The sequence below is a fragment of the Ischnura elegans genome, chromosome 5 (genome assembly GCF_921293095.1).
Source record: "Ischnura elegans chromosome 5, ioIscEleg1.1, whole genome shotgun sequence".
Taxonomy (NCBI): Eukaryota; Metazoa; Arthropoda; class Insecta; order Odonata; family Coenagrionidae; genus Ischnura; species Ischnura elegans.
The window spans coordinates 2,112,271-2,138,179 of NC_060250.1; the positions used below are offsets into that span (position 1 = coordinate 2,112,271).

The 25,909-nt window shown below is 40.9% G+C and overlaps 1 protein-coding gene across 2 annotated transcripts in view; it reads right to left on the bottom strand.

The window, feature by feature from the left end:
* Window positions 1-25,909, bottom strand: part of LOC124158419 (WASH complex subunit 2C-like) — a 139,505-nt gene that overhangs the window by 20,154 nt on the left and 93,442 nt on the right. For both annotated transcript variants that reach the window (XM_046533498.1, XM_046533496.1), the window contains exons 9-11: window positions 23,483-23,646; window positions 19,354-19,541; window positions 13,807-15,289 (exon numbers count right to left, since the gene is read on the bottom strand). In XM_046533498.1, coding sequence (XP_046389454.1) covers window positions 13,807-15,289; window positions 19,354-19,541; window positions 23,483-23,646 — 1,835 coding nt within the window. The remainder of the gene's footprint in view (window positions 1-13,806; window positions 15,290-19,353; window positions 19,542-23,482; window positions 23,647-25,909) is intronic.

Below are 25,909 nucleotides of genomic sequence, written 5' to 3' on the forward strand. Positions count from 1 at the left end.
TGCCAGTATAGCAAAGCCCCTGACGAGACTGCTGAAAAAGGGGGCAACTTTTAGCTGGTCAGACGATTGCGAAGTGGCGATGAGGGAGCTTAAGTCAGCGCTTACTAAAAGCCCTATTCTAGTGTACCCAGATTTCAGAAAAACTTTCATCCTTTCTACGGATGCCTCAAATTATGCCTTAGGCGCGGTTCTATCGCAGGAGATAAACGGAGAAGAGCATCCCGTCGCTTATGCCTCTAGACAATTGAACAGCGCCGAAACAAATTACTCAGCCACGGAGAAGGAACTCCTAGGGGCCGTATGGGCTACGGGACATTTCAGATGTTATTTATTTGGTCGAAAATTTAAAATCATAACAGACCACGCGGCCCTCAAATGGCTATTGAGTCTTAAGGATCCTAACAGCCGCTTGGTAAGGTGGACGTTGAAATTGAGCGAGTTCGACTATGAAATTATACACAAACCAGGGAAGCTTCATTCAAACGCCGACGCTCTCAGTCGGAAGGTACGAACGGTTGAACGAGGGCTACGTGACGATATAATTGACTATCAGAACGACGACGCCGAATGCAAACGGTTGCGAACGCTGATAGGATTCTTTGTGAAAGGGGGCGTTCTCTATAAGAAAACCAAAGATGGTGAGAAAATAGTGGCCCCCGAGAAATTGAGGAAAGATATAATTAAAAACTTCCATGATCATCCATTATCGGGGCATCTAGGGATCCGGCCTACACTCGAGAGAGTGCGGGCATCATATTGGTGGCGAAATTTAGCGAAGGACATTAAAGAAGCTCTTAGAGACTGCGTCGCATGCCACCGTCGAAGCCCTTACGGGAGAACAAGGGCACCCATTCAGGAATTACCCTCTTCCGATAGACCATTCGATTTCGTTTCTTTGGACACCGTCGGGCCCCTTCCATGTAGTGAGTATGGTAACAAATACATTCTATCTATTATTGATAATTTTTCCCGTTACCTAGAAATGATTCCTTTACCGGACCAGAAGGCGGAGACGATCGCCTCGGCATTCGTGAGAAGGTGGATTCTAAGGTTTGGGGTACCGGTCAAGGTTCTCACGGATCAGGGTGCAAACTATATGTCCGATTTCTTTAAAAAGGTGTGCGAACTAATGAAAATTTCCAGACTTCGCTCTTCTCCTTACCATCCAGAATCGAACGGGAAAGTGGAGAGGGTACATAGAACAATTGCTGGTATACTTAGCCATTACGTTAACGACAAAAACTCGGACTGGGATACGTGGGTCCCGTACGCTGTCCTCTGCTACAATACAAAAATTCATCGCAGTACAGGCTTCTCGCCTCATGAAATCGTTTTCGGGCACGTCATGCGATCTCCCTTCGAGTACTTTGAACCGACATTGGGACAGTTTGACAATAAGTATCTTCAGGGATTGAAAGAGAAATTGGAGACATTACGGAGTAGATGTAAGATCAATGACGCGCGCGCTCGCCGAGAGAGGGCGGCGGTTTTTAACAGGGGGACGAAGGACGTGGCATATGAGTGTGGTCAATACGTCTACCTGAGTGACCCGTGCACGAAGACAGGCGGAGCGAAAAAATTCCATTACCCGTGGAAAGGGCCCTACCTAGTGACGGAAGTGATTCCCCCGTGCAACGTGCGAATTCAACTCCCCTACAGATCTCTTTTGGTGCACAAAAATCGCTTAAAGTTGCATTTAGGTAATTTGCCAACTCTAGGTTTTCCCCCGTGTGGAGAACGTCGTCGAGGAAGACCACGGAAACACCCCCCCACCAAATCAGCGGAAATTGTGCGTGGCCCAGCAAGCCCAATAGGAGACACTCCCTTTTCCCATATTCCCCCTTGCCCTGGTGTCATGTCCCCCCGATCCCATATATTGGCCGAGTCGGAGAACGAAGAACGGTGGGAGGAAATGAGTCAGGTGTCGACATCGTCATCGGAGGGCGGAGAGAGGCAGGAAGCGGCGATCCAAGAGCCCGGATCGCCAATAGCCGAGAGAGAACGAGCAGAAGAGGCCTCCACGCCGGAGAGCACGGAGGAGCAGAGATACCCGTCGACGACCGAGTCGCAAGCAGCTGCCCGGCAAAGGAGCCCTTATCTCCTGAGGCCCCGACCTACCCCTACGCCTCCAGAGCCGTTGGGTGTACGAGAGGGCACTCCCCATAGAACCCCAGCGAGCTGCCTACCCAGCGAGAGCAGTACTCAAAGAGAGTACGCACATTCCAGTGAAGGCCGTGAAGAAGACGCTAGTGCCCTTGCTTCTCCCATTTCCACACCCCGTACGCCAGCACATACCGCGGAAGGCCGCGGAGACAGCAGGAGTAGCGACGCAGATGACAACATCCTTATCTCTCCAACCCATCCCGCCCGCTCTCCCTATCTTTTGAGGTCGCAAACCGGACCGTCCTCAGAAGGGAAGACGTAAGTGTTAGTGCTTCGGCAGAGAGAATTGTAAGAGAAGAGAAAGCGTAGAGTTCGCATTAGAGCGTAGAGAGAAGAGAAAGAGTAGAGCTGTTTGTTGATATCGTGTGTTGTTATCGTGTGTTTGTTAAGTGGGGCCGCTGTGTACTTTTTGAACAGCTGGCCGAGAAAGTCATTTAAGATTTGTGAGTAAATTATGTCTTTTCGTGGAACGAACAGTTTTTTTTTATAGTATGTTACGGAATTTTGAGTTTTCAGTATAATCTACTGGTTGTAATTTTTATGGAGCTGAGCATGTTAAAAAGTGAAAAACTCTGGTTATGAGATGAATTCTAATTAGTGGGAGAGAATCAGGATATTTTTATGCTTCTGATTATGTTGGGTAGAATTTCAATGAATGAACATTAACGAATGGATGCATTTGCAATGCAGTGTTTGTCAATTTTACTTATAAAACCTTATTTCTCTTTCTCTCTTTGTATTTGCTATTTTAGTGTTTTGCTGGAGGATTTTGTTTTGACTAATTAGTGCCTTGGGGACATATAATGTATTTAGCCTCTGTGTCATCACCGAGTCCACCCATTCCAAGGCCCCTTGTATTTTATTCTTTGTGTTCTCCATTTCCATGTACGGCTTTTTCACAGGATTCAATGGGTGAAGCAGACGAGGCCTATAATCAATTAGATTAAAGGCAGTTTGAGGGGGGAGTGATGTAAGAGACAGAAATAGCAGAGTCACTTCCGTTCCCACCCTTTTCATGCCCCAACCCATCACCTACACTCTCTTTCATATTCCTTCCCAAGTTTCTGTCTCTGCGAAGAGTCGGACGCGTGGTGGCGTAATGTAAACGAGTAGAGTAATAAAATCATCTCTCCGTAGTGTATGAGTTTCCTTTCAAAAATCCCTGCCAATTGATCGGCGGCACCCCTTAGAGCATCGGGGGTCTTACAGTATTAATAATCCTTATTTAAGCCAAGCGCTACCAGCCAGCAGGGTACTCAGCTACCTGCTAGCAGCCTGCGTCGTATCAGCGCTAAGCCTCGCCTCAAGGTCACCTCACAGGGCAGCAGCGGGAACCAGAAATACGTTGTACGGAGAGATTTCCCGGCATTCATACTTATGCGTTGCGTTTTCGCACGCTCGAAAATTTTCACTTTTCATTTAATTGCGAAAAATAGATATCTTCATTTAAAAATCTAAAAGCGTGAAATGCGTACTCCAGGAGTAATAATCTTTCGATTAAGGCAATAAAAAAATAATAGGAAACCACCCTATTGGAACCCATCTCGCTCGTATGTCAAATAATAACTGTATATGTACATGATTCAATCGTAAGACCACTTTCAGACGAAACGATTTTCCCCCGGCCGCCGTTCATGGCACGGCACATGGCGTTGCAGAGAGTAGTATCCAGTCGTCTCGTTTGAAAGCCGCCTAAATTTCACATGAATGGCAACCGACAAAAAGGCGTTTCGTCTGAATGCAGACTCAATGTATTTCACACCGTAGACAGTGCATCGCCGGGCCAAATGGGTGCTGTGCCGTCAATGACGTGATTAGACTCGTTCGAAGACGTCTAGTCTAGAGACCAATAGTTAGTTGAAACAACAGTGCCGTGCCGTGGACGGCAGCAGGAAAAAAGTCAGCTCATTTGAAAGCGGCCACGACTCTATGCCACGGCTATGGAAATGTTACCATTTTGGCGAGAGCGACAAACTGACCAACCCTTAAATGCGCAAGTTAGTGAGCAACTCTCAAAAGAAAAAAATGTGGAAGCCATGCAATTGGAAAGTAATGTATGCGTTCTTAAATCCCTTTTCACTTTTTGGCCTTGAATATGCTGCAGAGCATTTCGGCTTTGGGTGCCAAATTCAAATCCTCACGACCGTTCCGAGCCGGTTCCAAAGTACCGACTCTATGCAACTGGCTCTCAATACCGGTTCCACAGTCAAGAACCGGTAGTACTGAGAACCGGGAACCGACTCATCTGTAGGTTTTACCTATATTATTTGACCAACTCCCGCCTTTGGTTGAGCGCCACCATTGAAGTGCACCCATTCAGGTGCTTTTTGTGTTTACGTTAAGAGGACGCAGTACACCCCTATATTGCATGCTTCTACACGTTCCGTTCTCATACAGTTGATTTTGCTTGTGCAGGCATGCGGTTTTCGATATATTCAACGAAAAGTATGTAGCTAAGTCGGCATCTTATTTTTATTTTTTTCAAAATTATACAACTATGCAAGGCGCTATTGGAAATAATGGGTATTTGAGGGAATCTCTGTGGAACATTGAATCCATTAATGACGTTTATGCTTACGCATCACCTTTTAGTTAGATGTTTATGGTTAACACAACAACTCTCGTGGCCAATACTTTTCAGATAAGTGCGTAATTAAGGAATGAAAAACGAGAGTTTTGAGGGATTTCAGTCAAAAAACGGGCATCAACGACAGCGGCTGCAGTCATCTTAGTTCTCACTTCTCTCGCCCCGAGCACTCTGTCAGAAATAGAACGGATTACTTTCATACGCTATTCCCCGAGTCTAGACTGTTGCTAAAGACCTTGAAAGAGGTCCTAGAGGGATGGGAGGGGAAATTTTCCCCTCCGTGGCCGGTGTGCATGAGGGACACAAGGAACGAATTGACGTCTTCTGTGTCTGCCACCGCATTCGTGCAACAGTGCTTGAAATCATTCAAATGCCGACTGCCAAACAACGCCAAAAAAAGGGGCGAAGTGATAAAAAATTAAATATGTCTGCCCCAAGAAAACGAAGAAAGGGTCAAAACCTAGCCAAGTGGAGGGAAGAACGAAGGTAAAGTATAAGTTCTTGCTATGAGGAAAAAAGTCGCGTTCATCGTGATTGAGGAATTATACATGTTTATTTAATCCCGAATAGAATTACTAGTTTAATTTTCTGAATTATTTTCTATTTCAATCATAATTACAGAAAATCAAATAACAGTGAAATGGAAGGAGACTCACAATCAGATGTTGGCGATTATCCGCCAATCCATACGGCAACATCCTCGGCGGCTGATTTGTACTCTTCAAAAAGTTTGATCGAAGAAGCAAGCGATTTCATCAAGCCAAATGCGATGGAATGAATTTTAATCGTCTTCACGATGAATCAGAAGCGAGAATAAATTGTAACACTTTTGATCGCATCGGGTCAAAACTTCGGTTGCAGCAAAACTAGGGAACACTTTGAATATTAAACGTTACTTATGGTTAGAATTACAAGAAATTAGAGACCAGAAAAACTCTAGTTCGAACGGCATCATTTTATTAAAAAAACATCGAAGAAAAAGTCAATATGACCCGATGCGATCTATTCAGATTTATTTGCCTTATTAAAGCTGTATGTGATGTCTGATGCAATATGCAATTTATGATGTTCTTACCATATAAATCAATAAATATTAAAGATGATAGAAAATCAATTTTCGTTCATTCATTATTTGTCATATGTCTCATTAGTGTTCTCCCTGCTGCGCTATGATTACTGAATAAACATGTTCCGGAAAGTAACTGTATTGAATACAAGTTTTCAAATGGACGTGGGTGATTACTATTTCATTCATACTGAAGAATAACGTAAAAATGTAAAGTTGTACTTTTAAAAAAAGTTTCACGAAGTACGCGCATTTCGGTTAGCGTAATTGACTTTTACGTTGCTTTGAATAGCACTTAACAATTTTGTGATATGAACGTTGACTAGCTCTCCCCTTCGAGGAGAGTCGAATAAGGAGAGAACGATACAAGTAATCGCCTTTCTTCATAGAAGCCGGCCGTACTTCCCAGCCTCGTCGAGAGTGTGCGTATTTGGATTCTTCCAAGAAACGGCAACCGAGTGGCTGAGGTGGGACTAATGCCGCCAGAGAGCAAAAATCAACCTCCGAATCCTGACCACTCTCAATATTGACCCTCCGCAGTGAAACTTGATACAGCGTCGGGTGTTTTTTTCGGTCGGAGCGAAGCTCGACCCCTCCTCCTTTCCTTTTTTTTCCTTCGATCAGCGACTACTCCCCTCCACCCAAGGAGGCTTCCCATTCAACTGGCCGTAGCGGCCGACTTCGCAACTAAAATCCGGCGACGGTTGCATTTGGATTTTTGAATTAGGATAGAACACCCTTAAGGCAAAATCCTCAGCCGAAGATCTGCATTCTTCATTGGAAAGTTTAGTCGAAGCAGATAAACTGCTCGAGGAACCGCTGGTTCCATCAGTGTTGGGTCGAAGGATCGTGGATTTGCATTATTTTTTGAGTCAAATACAATCAATAGATCACTCTCCTTTTAAGTGCTCTTTTAGTGATTTGTTACTTGTTGGGGAACGTCGTCTAGGGCTGAGAACATGTTTAAAATTTGTTTGCCGAGTATGCAACGCCAACGAAAATATATGGACTGGAGACAGTAAGCCCAATTTTATTGACGTTAACTTCGCTGCTGTGTCTGGTGTGATGTCTTCAGGTGGTGGCTATTCCCTACTAGACGACATATTTTCTGCCATGGATATACCCGTCATGTCAGAGAAAACTTATAAAAAATACCACGATAAAGTTTGCGAAGGATGGGAAACGTCCGCTGCGAAAGAAATGGAGGCGGCGGCGAAGACGGAAGCATCGAATGCAATAATGAATGGGGACGTGGACACGGATGGTGTACCCCTCAGTACCGTGATTGCTGACGGGAGATGGTGTAAGAGGTCTTACCGCAGCAACTACTCGTCATTGGCTGGAGTGGTGAGTATTCATTGGTTGAAGCTATACATGTGTGTTTAGCTAAGACATTTTGAAACTGAAATGATAAATGCATGGACCTTTGCTCAATTTCTGATTCTTCGTCATTCAATATATCTCTAAAGCGGAAGAAATCAATCATAAATTTAATTCTAAAGAATTTTCTCTAGTTCTACCATTTCTCATGTTTTTAAGAATTTAAACTTGGAGTCGGCGAGAAATCGCTCACGCAATATAACCCGTCATATAATATTGGTAGAATCAACAGGATAATAATAATTCAATAATTGCTTGGGGTTTTCTTTCTTAGGTTATTGGTCGCAAATTAAAATACTGCGCCTTGCTAATGTTTCGCGATATTTTTATAGCTCAATCTTCAGAGGCTGATTCACTAATGAGTAAAGATTAAGCTATGAACAAAAGGCGAAAAGTTGGCCAGGCATATTATTTAATTTTGAAACCAAAACCTCAAGAAAGGAAAAAAAACATGAATACGATGGCCAACAGAACTAATTCATTTCAAGAATAATTTCACCCAAGTTCAATCGCATGATCTAGTATATCTATTTCTGTCACATATATTAATCAATGAAGACGCTCCCTCTAAAGAATTCTTTGATGACATTAGTTTTTATTTATTCTTCGGAATTTGTTGCGCTAGGTGTTAACATAAGCACCACTAACCCCCCTTTGTATATAAATTTATCTTGATTCTGTATAATAATTCCTGTAATTGTAATCTTATTTTACATAAAAATCGTCGGTAACCGGCGTAGGTAGAGTTTGTTATAAGCGCATGAGCAAAGTAAAATTTAAAAAGGAATTTGCGGAAATACATGCTTAAGATTAAGGATTATTATTTATATAGAAAACATAATGATAAGTTTAATTTTCTCACCAAAATGTTCATTGCTTTTTCTGCTAAAAAGTTGTGAGGTTCATGCGCGTGGAGGCAGGGAACATTTTCGAATAAAGTTCATTCTATCGCCCAGTGCGTACATGTAAAAATAATTTTTCTACATTTCAGAGCGCCATCGTCGGATACCACACCAAAAAGGTTCTCTTCATAGCCGTGAAGAACAAATACTGCACAACTTGCGCCCGGGCTGATTATAAGGGTAAAGAAGCCCCAGAACATAACTGCTTCAAGAACATGGTGTAAGATATGCGCGACTCATTGCAGATGGCGACTCCAGCATTTACAAAAAGGTCCTCGATGCGAGACCCTACAAACTATTGTCAGTGGAGAAAATTGAATGCCGTAATCACTTGCTCAGAAACTACTGTAACAAGATAAGGGAACTTGTGACAACATGTAGCAAAGGAATCTGTGACAGAGTTGAGAGGAAATTGATAGCAGAAAATGTTTTGCGCTTTAGAACTGCAGTGACAAAAGCTGTTGAGTTCCGAAAATCTCAGGATATACCCTTGCCTAAAAAAACTCAACTACTCGAGAGGGATATCCTGAATAGTCCGAGCCACATTTTTGGAGAGCATGAGAAATGCAAAGAAATAGGGTATTTTTGCGATGGCAAAGACAAAAGTGATCAAAAAAACTACATTCCAGAGTTAAAAAGAAGTGGGGTGTATGAAAAATTGATGTGTATCGTTAAAAACATAAGTCGTCATAGTCGAAGCCTTATTTACGACGTGGATAATAATCCAGTTGAACACTACAACGCTGTTATAGCAAAATACATAGGTGGAAAGAGAGTCAATTATGCCCTCTCCCGTTCATATAAGGGAAGATGTGACGGAGCAGTTGTGAGTTTTAACTCTGGCAACCCATTGCGCTCGCTTTATAAAAATGTATGCGACGTAAGTCCAGGGTACCACTGCAAAAAGTCCCTTCAGAGGAAAAGTGATAAGGCGCTTTCAACTTCATTCAGAAGGAAAGGTGTGCCAAGATCGAAGAGAAGTATATTCAGTCGTCTGGGAAAAAATCGTGACCCTGATTACGGGCCGTTTTCTGAAAGACCGGACATGCCAGACCCCCAATTTGAAGATGAGTGTCGGCTTTTCCTCAAATCCCTCCAAAGGACCAAAAAAGAAATAGAGGACATTGAAAGACAAACAGTGGGGCAAGGAAAAAACAATCAGTGGGTCACAATGCGGCGAAAGATGCTCACTGCTTCCAATTTTGGCCGCGTATGTAAAATGCTTCCGCACACTGGCTGTGAAAACTTTATAAAATCAGTTATGTACAGCAATTTTGACTCTCCTCACTTGGAATATGGAAGGATAAATGAGGAAAAAGCTCGCACAGTATTGGAGTTAAAGGAAGGTATTTCCATTCAACCATGCGGGCTGTATGTCGACAAAGAATTTCCTTTCCTTGGAGCTACTCCCGATGGAATTGTAGGTGATCGTGGAATAGTCGAAATAAAGTGTCCGTCATCGGCAGCAGAGATGACTGTAGAAGAGGCAGTCAACAAAGGAAAAGTAAACTTCTGGATGAAGAATGATAAAATGAAGATTAACCAGAAGCATAATTACTTCTTCCAAATTCAGGGCCAGCTTCACATCACTCAGCGAGACTTTTGTATCTTTGCCGTATGGACCAAATGTGATTTAAAAGTGGAGAGAATCGAAAGGGATGACGATTTTTGGAGAAAATTTATGGTGGAAAAATTGAAAAAATTCTACACTGAGTGTATGCTTCCCGAAATTGTTGATCCGAGATTCTCCCGATCAATGCCGATTCGGAATCCTCCTGGAATTTTGGCAGCTCAAGAGAGGAGAAATTCAGCGGGGAAACGAAAGAGGGGGAGAAGGACGGGGAAGGACAGTTGCCTAGTAAAAAAGCTAAAAATAAATAATTTAAAAACAGATATTACATACTCTTTTCTTTAACTCTGGTGCAGTATCCCAACAATTACCAGGAAACTACTAACCTGTCCCCATCGGATAACTCTCCATACGGAAAAGCAACCAGAAACTGTTAATTACCTCGAACGAAAAGACCTGCGAGTGAAACAGGATTTCATCAGGACTTTTCAAAGCCCATAAGGGCAGCATTTTCGTTGTCATTCGTGTGACATATCCGATATAAGCAGAAATTGAACACAAATGAAAAAACGACTTCGTTTTCTTCCACTAATTTATTTTCACGGTACGACATGTTTCGACCTTGAGCGGTCATTTACGAGTACATACTAGTTAGCTATAAATTAGTGGAAGAAAACGAAGTCGTTTTTTCATTTGTGAATTTCAACTTCCACAAAGTTGAGCCTGACACCATTGAACGCAGAAATTGAAGTTGTATCTTATATTCAAGCCAACATTATTTTGTAATCCTCATTGGTATTATTGATTATACTGCAATATTTACCTTGTCGCCAAGGTTTTCCAATCACTACAGCTGATGCAACTCCACTACGAAAGCTTTTCGGATTCCTAACGTCTGAATAAGTAAGTACTATACAAATAAAAATTCAATAGGAAAATAGAATATTATTTTTATGCTACAAAAATGATATTTTTCGTTCCCAAGTTTCTTTTCTGTGGTTTTATTTAGGTATCTAAGTATGTCAGATTCACAGCATGAGTGCGATCTGGCCCGAGAGACCAAAAAATGTGCACGTGGGGCTGAGGGCCACCGGTTACGAAAAGGCGAGGACACCTTCCAGCGAATGCGGATTTATTTCCTACGTGACTTCCGCGGAAGCGCACTGCAAAATTCTGCGTCCATACGCTCTAAGCTTTCCATGAATACGGATAAAAAAACTCAAAGTGAAACCCATGCTGAAAGTAAAGGGCTCTGATGAGAAAGGGTAACTGACCCTCGAGTATCGATACTGTCAGGGTGCACACACACCCAAGGGTGCGAGTGAATTCCCGTTGGCGACGGCCACAGAAGAAGTGAGAGAGAGAGGAGGAGGTGTGAGAGCCAGCAGAAGCCACGCCCGCCTCATTCCCTCAAGGAGGAACACACTGAAGATAATACACCCTAGTCAAAAACGCCGAGGCAAGGGTGGATTGTCTGAGATGACTCTACCGGCCGACAAGAGAACTATCTCCAAACTCAGACGGCCTCGAGGGAGGAGAAAAATTTATGTCCCACGTCCTCTTAAGTTGCATGCCATACTATCCTTAAAGATATTTTAAACTATAAATCTTAATATAAATAAGGTTTTCCTTAGCTATTGATAAGACTATACAGTAGACTCTCATTAATACGAACAGCGTTATTATGAAGTTCTTGTTATTACGAAGCAAATTGTTGGTCCTAACAAAATTGCCTATCGAAGCTGTAGTAAAAAAATGTTATCACGATATTTTCGTCTTTACAAAATTACATACCTCAGTCCTGGCGGTTACAAAATGAACTTTATTACGAAGTTCCACAAATAACCAACGGCATTTAGGTGGATATACACTATGCTAAGTTTTAATAATCTCGCCACATTTAAGTTCTTCTCGTGTATTGTGACCAAGAGAGTCAATTATGGTTCCTTCTTCAGTGCACACGCAACATCATATAATAAGCTTCATTCCTGTGGAGTCATGGAGACCCACTAATAACCACTCATCAACTGGACGTACAGTTTGTCCTCTACCTACAGACATTCGATTTACGAACCACAGACACAAGAATTCAAAAATTTCAAATTTCGAATTTGGCACCTTTCGATTTGGCCCATGCTACGCAGTGTGGCATTGAGGAACTTGCACTTTGGGCACAATCTGATCAAAGTATCATTGAATCCGGTGTGAATTTAGGAACTTTTCAGCATTTCGTCCATTCTTCCTTACTGAGGGGAGCTATTTTTTTTCGGCTCTGGCTGCGTCGCACGCCCATTTAGATCAGTTCATCACAATCATGAGTTTGCGCACGATTGTGATGTGGTATTGAATTCTGCAGGATAACCGTACACCTCGATTCCTTGCATACAGTTCGGACGGTAAAAGTTGTCCGATGGCAGCACAAAAGAAGGGGTGGAAAACCCTGTGCCAGCACAGTTTGCAGCCAATCCCTGTCCCCCAAACGCACCTCACACCCTCGCCTAGTTTTCACATGCATGTGGAGCACCGAAATAAGCCTGAACCACCAAAACAAGCCCTTTCTTCGAATCACCAAAGCGAGGGATTCTTCCACTGGGTCCTTAACACTCGTCGTCCCTTCTGGTTCCTTTCTTCACGGAACCCTTTTTTTTATAAGTGACATCGGCGTTTCGCTTTCTTACCACGCAACCTTGCCCCCTTCCTCGAACTAGACCCTTCCGACTGTCATCGGACAACTCTCGGCTGCCAGACTGCTGTAGCTTCATCAACTCATGAACAAGGTCTCGGAATTAGAGGAGGGTTAAACTGTTCATTTTTATGAACCGTTCACTTTGATCCTGTTCAGTAAAAAGAACAGTTCAAAATATCGGTTCATAGTGAACAGGTAGGGTCATTCGGTAGAAAATATTGTTTATCATGCGTTTAGAGTACATGAAAGCTTAGTGTGGTATCGTAAGGTTTGTGGAGTGTTATGGTAATTTCGAGCAAGAATCGCGTTTTAAACAACATTTTTGGAGATGCATCCACATTGCACAATACAGCGCATTTAAAAAATTAAAATTTTATCGTAGGCACCAAAAACCAAAGTCCAAAGATCATCTTGGTAAAGGGACCGAAAAAAATGTTCCACAATCATGAGTTCAATCATTTCCTAAGTTCATGAATCGCGTTTTAAACAATATTTTTGGAGATGCATCCACAAATCCACAAATGTTCAAAATACGAAATCAAAATGAATGCGATATCCCAACTGAAAGCCCCGAGGAAACTAATATTTGATCTAATATTTCGAACTGATCGAAAAAACTGATATTTTAAATACCAGTTCAAATATTAGTTATTTCGAATGGTTCAAAAGAACTAATACTTTAAATATCAGTTCAAATATTAGTTAGAACGAACCGTTCAGTGGCTATCCTGTTCGTTTTCGTCGACGGAGGGGAATAGTAGAGTAAGAAGGGGAGGGGCTCGGTCGTCTACGACGCACTTCGGCGGCTTTGGATGGCCTCCCTCGTAACCCCCATCTGATGTTCCCACAACGCACTTGCTCGAGTAAGCTGCAGTTCAAAATGCCTCCTGATGATCATACCTACTGTACCGAGTACGCCGCAATTGTGCAGTGCCGACATGAACAGTGAACAGGGTGTTTTAGAGAACGGTTCATTTTCGAACCGGTTCATTTCAGTGAACAGTTCGTTTTGGCAGTTCGGTTCTTTTTTACCCATCTCTACTCGGAATGCATCTAGTTTGTATATTGAAGACTTACTGTCATCGGGAAGATATCAACCCTTGATTGCAGTATGCCACATTCTTCTATTGAGAAACTTTAACGAATTTTCCTGTTAATGTAAGTTTGCATGTCCTTTAATCACATTTATTATATACTGTTTTTTTTTCTACTACTCCTAAAAGAAACATTCATACGACCTTCTTTATTACAAACCTCCAGTTTTTCGGTCCTGTGAACTTCATAATAACGAGTCTACTGTTAGGGGAAATTCGATACTCAACACTTGGGAATGCATCTCCTCAATGTTAAAATGGTCTCCAATAATGCAAGTTCGATTAGTGCAATGACCCCCAAGGAGTGCATGCCTTGCGCTAAACGAGGCGTACATATAAATACATACATGGATCTTACCTTCCCATGGCTGTGAAGCAAGGATGCTGACGGAATGTCAGCAAAATATGATGAGTTGACCTGATGCTTGTTGAGCAGCGCATCAGAGGGCGTTGGGGAGGCGGTGGGCACATTGGAGCCATCTGCATGCAGGGTCGGTGGTTGCCCTTTCATCCACGCCTCCACAACCTGATCATCCTCTGCCTCCTCCACCGCAACTGCTGCTTTCGGCCACCCTATCACCAGGTCCAATGTCTTGGGTGGAGACTTGCGAGCACCACGGGAAACATGCTCCCCCTCAATGATACCCCCCTCCTCTTCTTGCTTCACCACTTCAACATCAGACGCGAGTGCATCGGCCATCTTCGGTGGTTTCGTACTCAAGAATAAATCATCGCCCAAAGGATCAAGTGGCTCCTTTGCCTTTGCCTTCACTCCTTTTGAGGCGAATAATTTCCCATCGTCACCATCACAGCTAATTTCTGAGAAGAGGTCACTGCTGTTGGTTGGTTCAGAGGAGAACAGTGAGTCTGATGGCTGGCTTGGTTTTCTTAGATTGTGCCTTCTTGTGGAGTTCAAAAAATCATCTTCATCATCACTCGTAAAATCATCAAAGAGGTTTGTGAGCTTTGATGTCTTATTAGCTTCACTGCTTTGCTTGTTGGCATCCATACTTTTTGCAACATCATCACATATTCTTGGTGAGGCATCAACACTCTTGATAGCACCCACCACCATTAGTTTATCATCTGTGTCCCCAAATATGTCATCAAATTCAATTCTAGCACTTTTTGCCGAATAAGTGCTGCTAAATTCTTCAACTTTACCAGATGATTTGGAATCATCCCCCTCCACCTTTTGTACACCAAACAGCCTATCAGAATCACTACCTTTCTTGTTTGATTTCTTAAGATCATCTGTAAAACTACCTTCATAATCGTTGAACCAAGGGACTTCAGACTTAATTTCTTTCGAAGGCTCTTCTTTTCCATTTATAATGCTTTCACCCCCTTCCACATCATTAAAATCTGAGAAGAGATCATCCTCGAGTTTTTTTTCAGAGAACATACTTTTCTCATGTGATCCAGGAAACAATTCTTCATCTTTCCCGAGAACATCACCAAAGAGAGGATCAGGAGACACGCTGAGCGTTTTTTGTCCTTTGTTGGATATTGATTTTGATGTTGAAGATGGAGGCCTCGCCTTAGAGCCAGCAAATATATCCTCCCCATCAGAATCGAAATCATCAAATAAGTTTGTCCTTTCTTTACCAGCAACACCAGAGGAAATTGTTTTTGGCAGCTTCCTTTGAATTTCTTCCACTTTGGCTGAGATAGATGCTGATTCAATTGGAGCAAACAAGTTTTTATCAGTCACATCACATTGTTCACCAATAGACGTATCCTTGGGTTTGCTGCTTGCAAAGGCAAAGAGGTCATCAGCATTGCCCATGTCATCAAACAGAGATCCCGAATCTGAACCTTTGTACTTTGGTCCCTTTTCACTGAAAAAAACCATCAAAATTAAATCAAAGGAGGAAGGGTAAGGCTTTAGCGCCATAAACCAACTCAACAGGAGATGATGATATTTTGTGGAACCATGTAGCATAATTAGACACACATGTGCATGGTTCACAGATTTTTATTTACCCACCCAGGTTTCAACAAACTACAGTAAAACCCCGTATTTGCGTTATCGGAATTTACGTTTTCCCGCAAATTGCAAGTCTTTTTCTGGGTCCCGTCATATTTCCTATCTCTCCAATGTAAATAGAACCCTGTATTTACGCCGTGTTTTTTTCGTTTTCCCGCCATGTGCATCAGGACGTGCCGACTAAAAAAAATTTTTTGCGTAGTAAAACAATTAATCGCGCATATCAGCCCTTAAAACTGTCTTTTGGCTTCATTTCGCGCATTTTTATTTAAAAATCTAAGAGAGAAAGACGAAATGAGAACTATTTTCGGGAAGAATTTGAATGTGGCGGGACAGAACGCCACTAACGTGGGAAAGTTGAACTACGTCATCTCGTTTTCTGTCAGCGGCGAAAAGATTCACGATATGAAAGTAGGTGTATTGAGCAATCGAGCTATGTATTAATTATAATGCAAGAACTCCTGAAGGAATGTTGACAATAATCATGTAGTCGATAATTTGATACGAGAGTTTGAAAGGAAACCAGACGTGATAAGTGCCGGAACTAAATAACTTGACCGACAACATTCGCGCTGACTACATTCAACAGTTGCGTAGCAATTATGGGTTAATTAAATACTTTTTAAAAAACTTATTTAAACTTGAATTATCCCATTCAAATAGCAGTGTATCGCAAACTATTGTAACTTTCAAAAATTATGAAGTCCCATGACAGTTTGTACTACGCACTTGATCGCCGAGGAGTAGGTCAGATACTCGTGTGTTGCCGAGTTACCCTCAATTCGTACGGGAAATAGAATTGATCCGGCTTGAAAATGGAAATTCGAGGTGAAAAACGGACATTTTTAATTAACGAGGAAATGAAAATTATAGAGATAGTTGATTCCAACACCGGAACCCGCATCGATTCAAACGCTGGCGACTCGAATGTTGGGACTGGCAATCCGTTCGGATTCCCAGTCTCAACATTCAATACCGTGGTGAAAAATCGCGATGCCATTGTAAAATATGCAAAACAGTGCGGACATATATAAAAAAAGAGAATATATGTGAAGAATTCCTGGTAAGAATAAATAGAACGAATTCTAAAAGAGTAGTTTTTAGGTGCAAGATCATCAAATGTCCCAGCAAATGGTGTCATCTAAAGGCCTGTTTACATAGTACATTAACCCGTACAAGTTAATGTCTAAATTATGAACATGAAAATGCACCGTGTATTCACCCAACTTGTGCGTATATGCACGAACAGAAAATAGAACCTGTTCAAATTTGGTTCATGCATTCATAGTCGGATTTAGGGGCAGGGGACGTGCCCCCCCAGATGCTTAAAAAAAAAGACAAAATTTGAATACGGTTATCATAGGAGGATCTATGGGGGGGGGGGGCACGTGCCCCCCCAGACACTTAAAAATATGCAAGATTTTTAATACGGTCCGGTTATCATTGCGTTCATTTTGTATAACGTGGTATCATTGTGCCCCCTCCCTCCCCACTCCAGAACAAAATCCTGGATACGGCATTGCTTGTGCCCCCCAGAAAGAAATCGTGGATCCGCCCCTGATGGTCATCATTATGTTCTCTTTGTTTTGTGTATTACTCAAGGAGGCTCAATCATTTAATTCAATAAGAATAACTTTGATATAAAAATAAAGAGAATTTTGTATAGTCATTGTTATATCTTGTTTTTAATCTCAACTAAGACAAGATCTTTTGCCTGTCAGGCCCTCTGTGCCCCTCCCAGAATAAAATCCTGGATCTGCCCCTGCCTACATTCGTACATGTCCCGTTCCGGTCCACAAAAATCATTCATGCAATTTCATCATTCATGGTTGGTTGGACAGATTCAAAAATAGGTTCAGTCTTGTATATAAGATGGTGAGTGGTGAAAGCAAAGATGTTAACATAGTGACAGCAACTCAGTGGAAAGAATCTGAATATATTAGAGTTCTGGAAGGTTACAGCCCAAAAGATGTTTTCAGTGCAGACAAAACAGGATTATTTTTAAATTTTTGCTGCCAGTAAAAATACTGTGCTTCAGAGGGAAACAGTGTTATGGAATAATGCTTAGTGAACAATTAAAAAATTAACATTTCCAAAGCCAGTACATGAATAAAAGTGAAAATTCTCTTTTCCCACGATTTGCATTTTCCCGCAATTTACACTTTTTTTCTTGGGTCCCTAGAAAAGTGTAAATAAGGGGTTTTACTGTATGTCCTTCATCTTGAAAATTAAGTAGTTCATCGAATCCAGGATTGGTAAATAAAAATATGCAGACCATACAAATCTTTGCTTATGATTATGTCACCCAGCACCACGAAGTTACACCACCAAGAGAGACCCCTCAAGACCTCACAGCTACTATAGATGCCAGGTACGAAAATACAGTGGAACTTGGTTAGTACGTTTCTGAAGGGACCACGAAAAATGAACGTACTAACCAGGAAAACGTACTAACGAGGAAAGTAAATAATAGCAGTCGGGGTTATTGCAATCAGTGAAAAAGTCGTCATAATTACAATTACTATCGGTAGTTCTCATAGGATCGCCTTCCTGAACTCTTTTCACATTTAAAATCAAGAAAATGAGCGCTACCATGAAAAACAATACCATGTGAATAAAAATCGCAATTTTTCATGGACATCCCGGAGACGATTTCATGATTACGGCGTCTATCTCCCGTGATTTATCCTATATATATTTACAGAACGAGGACGAGTGAAGCTCAGACAAGCGAAGACAAGTCATTTTTCTTTCTCACAGCGTACTCGGAGAATATAACAACAACCCGGAGTAAGTCAAAATTATATTGACTTTCAAATTACGGCAACAGCCGTAGACATTCGCTTCTGGAATGATACCATTTCGATTGTAAAATCGATCGATATATCGACTGATGACACGCAAGATAATTAGATTACGACATAATTACAAGAAAATTTTATATTAAACAGTTGAAATTTACTTGCAAAATTTGTCTAATGTCGTCTGCTTTCGTTCCGAGATCAAGTATTTTTAAGCTAAGCTTCGCGTGGAGATCCAGAGGATCGTCTGCTCCCGCAACAGTAGTCAAGTAAATACGCACGACGTCGAGTTTATGGAGCAGTACTGCTTTAGATAATGTGGGAATTGTCTAATACCGTTAAGACTCATTTCTTCATCATGATAACTCGTGCAATAGCAACAATTGCCCACTCACGAACTTTGTGCGCAGCAGTGGGCACTCCCAAGCGCTCCAAAGGCAACAGAAGGTGAGGAGCTCGGGGTGGGGAAAATTGGGGCTTCTTATTGGCTGTAGTTTTTCATAGTCAGACATTCCCAAAAAATGGCCGCGTTTTATTATTCAGCACGTCACAAGAATTCAGAAATGCATTTGGATAAATTACGGTAGAAGAAAGAGATGTGGAATGAATGGAAGAATGTTAATGGCTAATAATAATAAATTAAATCATGAATTCAGACGTTTGCGACCCTTAAGAAGACACTCGAGAACGAATTGCGGGTTGCGTCACGGCAAGCAATTGAGCGTACTAACCAGGAAAGCGCAATTTTTTCAAACGTACTAGCCAAATTCTTTTACCTGTATTTTGTTCGGATGGTACCGGGACCGAGGGAAATCGCCGTACTAAGGAGGAAAACGTACTAAGGAGGAACGTACTAACCAAGTTCCACTGTATGTCATGAAAACTCAAACAGCAGTGCACCCTTTAAATAATTATCATAAGTTTAAAATTTTCCAAGGTTTCCAAATGGAATTGATTCCACTTGGACCAGCAGCACATACATAATACCAAGCAATACCACTGAGAGCCAGTCATCAACATAATTCAGAAGAAATTGGAAATCCAGTCACAAGGTGAGCCCTTTCTGAGTATGCATGAGACTTTCAATTAAAGCAGAAATAGCAAAATGAATCACCTCTTTTCCTTGACGGCCACACCTTTGTGGTCTGAGTTGGAATGAGCAGGGACGACCATCTTCCCTGAGGCATCTTCACCTTCCTGTTCCTTCATTTTCCTCTTGCCTTCTAGCTCTTTGGTCAGCTTCTTACCAAGAGCCAATGGATCAATGCCACCAGCATAGAATGAGCGAGCACCCACAGGTAACTGGAATGCAATCAAAACATCACCCATCACCACCACTATTCAACCATATAGTCTGCTTTGTTCATGGTAGTCACTGGTAGATTTAGGGATGACTTAGCATGATTTGACCAGATTTAATGCAAAAGGTATTGGGATCAGAAGGGGAGCGAATCATCAGAAGGGGAGTAATACATAAGCGGAGGAATACAGATGAGGATGAGTTACCCGGAGGATTCAATCGGCCACTCCAAAATTTCATGTGAATTTTCTTGTTCATGAGCAGAAATTCAAACATTTGGATAAATCTACTAAGGATCTGCACAAACCTACCTGGAAAAATCGGTACTTTGCAATTACAATAACATGAAATATGGCCTTAAATGACACAAGCTTCTATAGACTTCTTCCTCTAGAAATACTGCCTATTTCTAATATCACATAACAGATAATGAGGACTTAAATGTACTATCCCACTGAGCTTCTCCCAACGGTACTTTCATCTCGTGTGGAAGATTCAAACTATGTGCCTGTCATTATTAGCCATAAATGACACATTGTATGTAATTCGTCTCATTTTCGTCCAACGATGGATGTGGGAAAATTATATGTCGGGACCATTATTCGACGCTAGTATTCGAGCTATGATTTACTATTCAAATTCAATATTCAAGATGGAGAAATCTGGTATTCGACCCGGCTCTAATTTTTAATGATTCTTTGTTTTAATGTTATTTTTAATTACGGTTTTAATGATGTTATTGATGCAAATTATTTCATTTAATTTGAAATTAAAAGTTGATTTTTAAAATGTAATTGTTTTATACCTATTTATTTATATATTCATCAAGTGAAATAGATGAATGACATTTAATATGCTTTGTGCAATTCTAGTATTCGAGGCATTCGAAAATTGAGATATTCGAGTATTCCAGCCATGATTTACTGTAGAACCTCACTTTTACGCCCCCGCAATTTACGTTTTCCCGCAATTAGCAACATTTTCTTCGAGTACCGATGATTTAAGTATCTCCACAATGTTAAGTCTTCCCCGCATTTACGCTGACGAAATTTCAATTGACCCGCTATTTACGCCAGGCCGCCAAAGGGAACATGGCGGATAGCGTACCGTAATCAAGAAGAATGAGTTTTAGAGATCAGAGGCACGGATAACCTTTTACAAGAAGGTTGCAAATATAGGAAAGGAAGTTGTATTTGCAGCCTCCTTGCCTTTTTGGCATACCTGTCACCAGCGCCACTATCATTAATACGGCGTCTTTGAACCACTACAATAATTCCTTCTTCATCTGTTTCTGACCACTATCGCGGGGATCGCGGGATTTCCTGAGACAGGTTGTTTGCGAAGTTTAAATTTCTTTTCAAGTATTGTAGGTTTTCCACTTCACTTGTAAGCATTGTAGTTACAAATATAGACGCTATGTTTATAATTGTAGTCGTTATCGTGATGATCCACGCACTGGGCGTTCTCCTTCGCCTACATTATTACCAAGTTCTTCGTTTATTTTTAAAGTCGTTTTAATCGTTATCTCCTTTTCCCTGCTTTTTTCGTGACAGCGTCAATAAACACGAATCAAATACTGAATGGCCTAAAAAAGAGAGGAAAAATTTTTCAATAGAAGATAAAGTAAAAATTTGGGAAGAGTTGACTCACATGTATAGGTTCACGCGTTTCCCCTGCCAAAGAACTTTGGATTCCAGTGTCCACATTAAACACTGTTATTAAAACTCGCAAAAACATAGAAACCAGTGCAGTGGATTACGGACCCGTTGCAAAGAGGCAAAAATATGTTAAGTACTCGAAATATGATAGACTATAGAAGAAATTTTAAAAGAATGGTTTCAGTGCACCAGGTCCTCGAACATACCCATCAGCGGAGTTATTTTGAAGGAAAAAGCGCAACATGTGGCAATGAGGCTGGGAATTGAAGACTTCGAGGCTTCAAAGGGATGGTTAAGCAGGTTTAAGACTAGGCATAATGTTGTATACAAAACAATTTGTGGTGAGTCCAATAGTGTTGTTCCCCAAACAGTGGCACAGTGGAAGGAACATTGTTTAAGTGAGCATATATAGAAGGGTATGCTCCAAAAGACATTTTCAATTTAGATGAGACGGGCCTTTTTTCAATACACTTCCCCATAAGACTTTAAGAGTTTAGAGGTGAATCTTGCCATGGTGGGAAGCATAGCAAAGTGCGTTTAACAGTATTTTATGGTGCTAATGCTAATGGTAGTGAAAAGTTATGGCCATTTGTCAATGGAAAATCCAAAAGTCCTAGATGTTTTAAAAATATCAAGACAAGTGAGGAGGATGATGATGATGATACAGAAATGCCAAAAGAAAGCGCAATCAAGGCTATATCTGCTGTCAGTGCACTAAGGCTACATTTACCAACTGTTGCAGGAAATGAGAGAGAATTAGAGCTGTTGGACATCATAGAAAAAAAGAGTATAAATAATTTGCATAAATAAAATGACCAATCAAACAAAGATAATGGAATATTTCCAGAAGAAGGCTAATTATAAGAGCATATTGCAATGGTGCTTCTTTTTTCATCACTGAATTCATCCCAGAATATTTAATTTGAATTCGACGATATAAAATTATTTGCTTTCAATTTTAAGAAGACTTCTTGAGAGTTAAGGTTGATACATATTGTTTTTAATTAAATATTAAATGGGTTTAAAGTCAAATATTTTTTTTAGTTCGTCCAAAGATAAAAATATTTTTACTTTAAAAGATTTTTTCAATTTTATAGAGTTAACGGAATATGTTTATCCGTTTTACTTATTTATCAGCAATTATCTGTGTTAAAGGATCTCTTTCAGAAGACTGATGTTTTGTATGATCTACCTCACTGAGAGTTCAGTACTAGTAAAGAATTTTTTGTTATCATAATTAAAGGTTTTTATACTTACTATTCATTTAGAACACGATCCATATGAAAAATAGAACATTTAACTATATTTAAAGGGGTTATTTTTCATTAAATTGAGCCTAACCTCGATTTTACACTTTCCCGCGATTTACACTTTTTTTTCTTGTCCCCCTCAAAAGTGTAAAAGAGGGGTTTTACTGTATTCGAATTCGATATTCGAGTTCAAGAAATCTGCTATTCGACCCATCTCTAATGAAAATGCAATTTTCTGATGGGAGGAAAACTGGAACCTCATTTTTGTTGTTGTCAGGTGGGCATATGTTCTTTAGAGGTTTGTTCTAAGGATATTGTATAGAACTGTATTCAATATGAATGCACTAGTAAAACTACACTAGGTCACTCAATAGGGTAGTTTCCTTCATCAAAGAAAACGAAAGGCATTGATTGCGATTCGTTACCCACCATTATATACAAATTATTTAGTTTTACAAATCCCAGTTTAGACGAATGTTAATGGTCAATTTTAACCTCATTTGAAAAAGGCCAGATTGTCGCCCATGCGATTCCACTCCACATGACGTCACAGGGACCTAGTTTCTATACGAGTAAATAGGAATTTTGCATCGTCTGAGTTTACCAAATGCATGCATGAGGCAGAGAGCTCAGGGAAAAATGTCTTCATAATCACCTATTCAAATTACCTAAGTTTGGAAAGTTTTCTTCATTTGATAGGGTAATAATAATCCTTATTTAAGCCAAGCGCTACCTGCTAGCAGGGTACTCTGCTACCTGCTAGCAGCCTGCGTCGTATCAGCCCACAATATCTTCGTCCCAAGGTCATCTCACACGGCGACAGCCGGAAACAGAAATACATCACACCGACTTTTCCCAGCATTCCTACTTAGCCGTCGTGTTTTCGCGTGCTTGAAATTTTTCACTTTCCGTTTAATCACGAAAAATAGGTATCATCATTCAAAAATCTAAGAGCGTGAAATACGTTCCAGGAGTAATAATCTTTCGATTTAGGCAATAAAAAAATAATAGGAAACCACCCTAGTGAGAGCTTACTTTTGGCTGAGCAGTATCTGCTTTTCCATTTTCATTGAAGTTGCCTTTGCTTGATTTTTCAGCCTCCGCCCTATCACCACGACGGGAGGTCTCCTCCTTTGCAGCAATGCTCCACAGAGGGTCATCTTGTTCTGGATCATCAAAACTCCAGCCATCCTCCACACCTACCCATAATACAACAAGAGGAAATTACATAAGACAGTAAAATAAAATAAATAAAATGTACACATCAGGAAGGATGCATTGCTCGTTTGATGCTCTGGTTTACCAAGTTGGGTTAACATGAAATGGAGGAGATTTCTGATGTAAAATACACCTTAAAAGGTGCATTATTTACTCATTCACTGCAATATCTCACATTTTAAGTACATGCTTATGAGCAAACATTTGATAGATTTCTCCCTTATTTGAAACAGTAAAGATGGCATGAAAATGTATTAGAGATGGGTTGCTTCCGGTAGCTGGCTCTCCATTCTGCCAGTTCTTGGCCCCAATATCGAGAACCGATCGCATCAAGTTGGTACTTTGGAACTGGCTCAGAATGGTGGAGAGGATTTGAATTTGGCACTCAAACCCGGAATGGTCTGCAGCTTATTCAAGGCCAAAAAGTGAAAAAAGCATATACAGTAGAACCTCGGTGATACGACCCTCAGTTATACGATGACCTCACTTATACACAGATTTTTTTTGGTCCGGTGAATAACCCCATATGAACCCAAGTATTTCCAACCTCGATTATGAAACTTTTCACTTGTACGACTTGTCAGAAAACTGCACTACGAAAAGATTGCAGTGCACACGCCAATTTTAGTCACAGGAGCGGGAATAATATGTGCATTGCATAGATATGTCAATAAAGAATAATAAGTTTTAAGAATGAGCGATGCTGTTTATTAGATGCATATTAATTTTAACTATTGTAGATGATAGTCAATCCGGAATTGTGGGCTACGGAATACCGATCTCAAATGGAAGATTTTCTAGAATTTTTCCAAGGTTATGTTTTCCATCGCCCCAGTGAAAAATACAGTAAAACCTCACCTTAATGAACTCCCGCTAAACGAAGAACTCCGTTCAACGAACAAATGCTATTGGTCCGGCCAATTGCCTATGTAAACACAGTAGTGAAAAACCCCGATGAACGAACTCCTATTCAACGAAAACTCACCGCTAGAATTGAAAACTCTTGAGCAGTCTTCCATTTGGCTATACCAAGCTTTCAACCCGCCTGGTCTTAACAGGGCCCACTGATCTCTATCTCTATAGCCTTCTCCTCTATCCCATCCCCCATTCCCCACCCTCTCCCTTCCCCTATCTTATCCTAATCCCCTCAGCCTTTGGGCATCCTCTGTCCTCGTCCTCAGTATCTCCTTGTCTCCTTCCCGACGAAGGCCCTAAGAGGTCGAAAATTTGAAACTAACGTGTGAGTTCTCTTTTATTTGTGTCTATGTTTTTGTGGCCTATCATGGCATTTATTTATATATAATATATATATATATATATATATACACCCATGTCTCGTATAGCGCAAGGGATGCGTTCCTTGGGGTCTTTGCGCTATACGAATTTGCGTTATACGAGAGCGTTTTAACATAGGGAAGATAGGGATGCGTTCCTGGTAGCATAGGTCTTGGGTATTGAATTTCCTCTAAAACATCTATATTCCCATAAAAAGCCTTAGAAAACATTATTTCTATAAATATTTATAGTTTAAAACATCTTTAAAGATAGTATTCACGCATTCAAAGACTTTTATTCACGTTAAAAAAAATTCTTACGTGCTTTCGAAATTCCGTCCTGTCGTGCGGGTGGGCTAACATCTGCTATCTCAGGGGATCGTAATGCGTTGCCGGCAGTTGATGATTTTTCAAACTAGTCTAAAAACAACTGTTGTGTCACCCAGGCCCTTTTGTCGCTCATCGAAATGACAGGCAAATGCTACTTTGAATGCCATTTCATAGCTAGCGGAGTTAATGAATGATAAATCATTTTAATTTGAAGTCCTCCGAGTCATTAGCAGCTACGTGAAACAGTCTTTAAATGTCTTGAAACCTGACCCAGGTTTTCCTTCCCTGAAAATGAATGAACGAGAATGCATTCTTTTCCAAAAGAATATCGTCTCATCAACACTAAAAACTAGTTGAGGGGGAAAGGAGCCACTTTCAATAACAGCTTGGAGTTCATCAGAAAATGTTGTGGTGGCTGCGCTATCAACACTTGCAGATTCACCTGATATCGCCGCACTGAAAATACCTGCTTGCCGTTTAAATTCTGGAACCAACCGGAGCTTTCACTTAATGTCTCGGAGCGATTACCACTCTCGTCTTTTTGTACTGATTCACCATGAACTTTCCGTATGTGTAGACCGCTTGGTTGAAGTTGGTGCGGCTGAGGTCACTGATATTTTAGCTTCGTCTTTATTCAGAA